Source organism: Ictalurus furcatus, chromosome 24 (assembly GCF_023375685.1).
Source record: "Ictalurus furcatus strain D&B chromosome 24, Billie_1.0, whole genome shotgun sequence".
NCBI lineage: Eukaryota > Metazoa > Chordata > Actinopteri > Siluriformes > Ictaluridae > Ictalurus > Ictalurus furcatus.
This window is the reverse complement of record NC_071278.1, coordinates 560012-565011: the sequence shown is the minus strand read 5'-3', so window position 1 is coordinate 565011 and position 5000 is coordinate 560012. Positions and strand designations below refer to the sequence as shown.

The window sequence follows — 5000 nt, the reverse complement described above, 5'->3', positions numbered from 1 at the left end:
TACGCTGAAGACGTTTGTGTTTGAGATCAAAAGATTAATATTAGACGATGGATCAGAATTTCAGCTTTCATTTCCTCATATTTACATCTAGACGTGTTAAACACTTTAGAACATGGTACCTATTGGAACACAGGGCTGCCAGGTGTTTCTTGCTCCCCAGGTGTGTCCAGATAGATTAAACAGTAAATATCTCTGAACATCTACTCATGGTTTTAACCTTCAGTTTCACCTGTGAAGACTGCATTTGTTGTTAAAAAGGACAAACCAACATGACGATCAGAGAGCTGTCTATGGGAGAAGAGCGAGCCATTCTGAAGCTGAGAAAAGAGGGAAAATCATTCAGAGGCACTGCACAGACGTTGGGTATAACCAGTACAACAATCTGGAATGTCCTGAAAAAGAAAGAAACCGCTGGTGTACTGAGGAACAGACACCGAACGGCTCGGCCAAGGAAAACAACAACAGCTGATGACCAACATTGTGAGAGCTGTGAAGAAAAACCCCAAAACAACAGTCAGTGACATCACCAACAACCTCCGCAGGGCAGGGTGAAGGTCTCACAATCCACCGAAGAAGACTTTGAGAGCAGAAATATAGAGGACATACCACAAGATGTGAAACATGGTGGAGGTAGTGTCATGGCTTGGGCTTGCATGTCTGCTTCTGGAACATTCTCACTGATCTTTATTGATGATGAACTCATGATGGAGCAGCAGAATGAATTTAGAAGTTTACAGGAACATTTTGTCTTTTAACTTCATCATGCAGCAAGACAACGATCCAAAACACACTTCCACCTCAACACAGGACTTCATCAGGGGGAAAGTGGAAGGTTTTAGACTGGACACGTCAATCACCAGACCTTCACCCAACTGAAGGGAGAAACCCCCCGAAACACACAACTACTGCAAGAGGCTGCAGTAAAAACCTGGAGAAGCTTCACAGAAGAAGAAACCAGCAGTTTGGAGTCAGTGAGTCGCAGGAGTGATGCAGTTACTGCGAGTAACAGATACGCAACTGAATATCAAGTGTTATTTACTCTCATTTACTTCAGGACTGATCTGTTCCTATACTTTTGTTCGCATAATACTCAGGTGATCTGATACAGAAGGTTCTCTGTTTTATGTTTAACACGTCTGTTATTCATCCAGGTTACTGTACGTTTTCCCCTAAAACATTTTAGTTGCTATTTCACATTAAAGGTGGAAAAAGATCTGAGGTGATTTAACTTGTAAACTTTTATATCTGTTGTAAATTTATTATTATTATTATCATTATTATTATTATCGTAATATATCCGTGCTGACGCCCATGTTTCTCTCCTGTGTGTGTGTGTGTTCAGAGTGTAGAGGTGATGTCGGGCAGTAAGGCTCTGGGGGGGGCGAGGCGGCGCCGTACCCGTTGCCGGCGCTGTCAGGCCTGTATGCGCTCCGAGTGTGGAGAGTGTCACTTCTGCAAGGACATGAAGAAGTTCGGGGGACCGGGACGCATGAAACAGTCCTGTCTACTGAGACAGTGTACTGCTGTGAGTGTACACACACACACACACACACACACACACACTTTATACAAAAGGTGAAAAAATTAAACAGTGCTCTAATAATTTAGAACAAATTGGTAAAATCCTGTACCCTGCTGTTACATGCCCCGCCCTGCTCTGTCCCACAAAGCCCCGCCCCACAAAGCCCCGCCCTGACGACACTGAGTGTTAGTGTGAGAATGGATGCTGGGTTTTTTCCCACACTGTCAGTGTTCAGAAATTATTTATGCTGCCGTTATTTACAATTCACCCCACAAATTCCTCTTATACACAAATTCACTTCCTCTTATACGCTCTCTGTGTGTGTGTGTGTGTGTGTGTGTGTGTGTGTGTGTGTGTGCGCGCATGTGCATGTATAGCCCGTGCTTCCTCACACAGCGGTGTGTTTTGCGTGTGGAGAAGCGGGGAAGGAGGACACTGTGGAGTCTGAGGAGGAGAAGTTCAGTCTCTCTCTGATGGAGTGTACCATCTGCAACGAGATCATCCACCCCAGCTGCCTTAAGGTCTGTCTGTCCCTCTGTCTGTCCCTCTGTCTGTCCCTCTGTCTGTCCCTCTGTCTGTCCCTCTGTCCCCCCTGCAGTCATTGCTGTGTAATAACGGACTCTAAGAGGTTATAACGGTGTTATTAGTGTAAACTCCTGGACTGTTATAAACTATAACTGTAATTTAAATTAAATTGGCTGTATCTGTGTGTGAGAAATGATTTACTATACAGACAGAGCAGACTGAGTGGTGTGTGTGTGTGCGCGCACTGATCAGTGTTGTGTGTTTCCTGACAGATGGGTAAAGCGGAAGGCATCATTAACGATGAGATCCCGAACTGCTGGGAGTGTCCCAAATGCCACAAGGAGGGGAAAACCAGTAAGGTGAGGATTTAAACTCCTCCTTCTCCACCACCACCACCTCCACCTCCGCACCGCGCTACAGTAAATACATCAACACTCTGCAGCAGTATGCACAGCTCCTGCGTCTCGCTCAGTTCCTCTGGTGTTTTATCCCTCAGGATGGAGACGGTTTGGGGAAGAGGCGGCTGGATAACGGCGAGGTGGGCCGGTGGAAGATCACAGACGAGCCACCGCCCAGCAAAAAGAAACCTCCGTCTGCCGAGGAGACGCGCCAGGACGGGCAGAAACGCAAGAAGGAGAAGGAGCAGTCTCAGGAGAGCGGGCCCAAGAAGAAGGTTAGAGAGTTTAACATTCAGTGCCTGCTAGCGTGAGTGTATACCATGTGATCACATCATAAACAGGAAGTGGGCGGTGCCTCACGGTGATGCAATGTTTCTGTCTGTACAGATGAAAGGCGCTCGGGAAAAACATCTGAAAAAGGTACGAGTTGCAGCAGCATCTACTTGAGATTGGTTTTAATTCTGTGATAATGACATGATGCTAAACTGGTGGCTATAAGAATGCATTGCCACATTAGCTCGTTAGCTACGTTAGCTCGTGAGCTACATTAGCTCGTTAGCTACGTTAGCTTGTTAGCTACGTTAGCTCGTGAGCTACGTTAGCTCGTGAGCTACGTTAGCCTGGTAGCTCAGTGCAAAACCTTGGACACTGAACCTCAGCTTTGTTTTTTCTGCAGCAGAAGCAGAAGCCGAACTCTTCCGACTCGGCGGAGACCAACGGGCCAAACTCCTCCTCCGGGGGTCAAGGTTCAGCCGGTGTAGGCTCAGTGGCGCAGCCTCCATCTTCGACCTCCAACCAGGACCAGCGCTCTCACCACCGCGAGAAACTGGAGCGCTTCAAACGCATGTGCCAGCTGCTGGAGCGCACCAGAGACTCCTCCTCCTCTTCCTCTTCTTCCTCCAGCTCTGAGTCGGACTCGGATTCCGATTCTGACTCGGATTCGGCGTCTCCGGGTGGCGCTTCCGAACCGTCGTCCCCGGCAACGGCGTACAACTCCCGAGAGAGAGAGCGCGAGAAAGAACGCGAGAAAGAGCGTGAGAAAGAGCGCGAGCGAGAGAGAAACCGGCGTCTGGCTGAACTGGGCTTCAGCGCCAGCGACGACTCTGAAGGCGAGAGGACGGGAAACGAACAGGAACAGGAAGTGACGTCAGAGGAAACTCCACAACAACAACAACAACAACAACAGCAGCAGCAGCAGCAGCAGCAGCGCAGCCGGAAATCCGAAAACACTCCGAGGGGTCGCAAATCGGCTGCGGTGACCGAGATGGATGATGAGGACGCAGCCGGCGGCGGGGAGAAAAACAGGAAACCCGGGCTGCTGACTCCGCCTTCTCCGTCAGCCCTTTCTTCCAGTCAGCACCAGGCTTCAATCGGCCATTCAGAGGGCGTGTCAAAACGCAGCAACGGACAGGAAGTGTCGCGGAACGGGCGGACTCGCATGGAGAAAGAGAACGCCAAGGGTAACAGCGGCGGCACTAACGCTAATCATCGACACCAGACTAACAAAACGGGCCGAGCCGGGAAAATGCGGAGCGGAACCAAACAGACGCAGATGACAGGAAGCGGGACGGCGAACGGAGGAAACGGAGGCGTCCTGCTGTCCAATCCGGCGTCCCGCATTGCAGCCCAGCTGACGTTTATCTCTCCACCTAAAGCGGTGCAGATGGAGAGGCACCTGGTGCGTCCTCCGCCCGCCTGCCCCGAGCCACACTGCCTCCCGCTGGACAGCGGTGCGTCCCACGTCCTGCCCCGAGACGTCTGGCTCCGGGTGTTCCAGCACCTCAACCAGAAACAGCTGTGCGTCTGCATGAGGGTGTGCAGGACCTGGAGCCGCTGGTGAGACCTGAACTCCTTTACTACAGTTTAATAACCGCTCCACACGCCGTACACCGCCATCCGCTGTGCTGCACAAAAGTATTGGCACCCCTGCCCTGATTATGTATTTACTTCCTCCACCCCTCTTCTCTACAGACACTGGTGTGTGTGTGTGTGTGTGTGGTGGTGATACGAGAGGATCTGTACTGCTTTCGTACACACTCCTTCCCTCTTTCTTGTTCTCCATGTTGATCATCAGCTCGTTTTTGTTTTTTCCTGCACAGTTAATCGTGTGGTTAATCGTCTAACCTCTAACCATCATCCAGGTCGGTTTCTGATTGGCTGTTGGAGATTTGTGCTTAAGTGAATTAGCTAGCTGTGCTAATGTCCTAGATTAGACTATCTCTTTGCTCAAGTTTAGCTAATCAGACTCTCCTCTCTGATCTGATCTGATCTGTTCTTTCTTCGAGTAGCTGAATGTGTAAATGTATGTGCTGGGTGGTGTAGATGTGCTACAAGTTTCTAGAGGTCTTGTAAGTTCTAAGTAGCTTATTTTTATTTATTTAGTTCTTTTTATAACTGTAGCTTAACCTTGACACTTCAGTGTTTAATGTTGCTGTAAATTTCACAGATTTACAGCAGCTTTTTTAATTAAAAAGTAATTCTTCGTGTGTGTGTGTGTGTGTGTGTGTGCGTGCTCAGGTGCTGTGATAAGAGACTGTGGACTCAGATTGACCTCA

At 49.1% G+C, this 5000-nt stretch overlaps 1 protein-coding gene across 1 annotated transcript in view; it reads left to right on the top strand.

The window, feature by feature from the left end:
* zgc:158376 (uncharacterized protein LOC100101643 homolog) overlaps positions 1–5000 on the top strand; it is a 20145-nt gene that overhangs the window by 6429 nt on the left and 8716 nt on the right. The window contains exons 3-9 of the mRNA XM_053613484.1: positions 1343–1525; positions 1900–2043; positions 2320–2406; positions 2544–2720; positions 2833–2865; positions 3122–4281; positions 4963–5000. Coding sequence (XP_053469459.1) covers positions 1355–1525; positions 1900–2043; positions 2320–2406; positions 2544–2720; positions 2833–2865; positions 3122–4281; positions 4963–5000 — 1810 coding nt within the window. The 5' untranslated portion in view covers positions 1343–1354. The remainder of the gene's footprint in view (positions 1–1342; positions 1526–1899; positions 2044–2319; positions 2407–2543; positions 2721–2832; positions 2866–3121; positions 4282–4962) is intronic.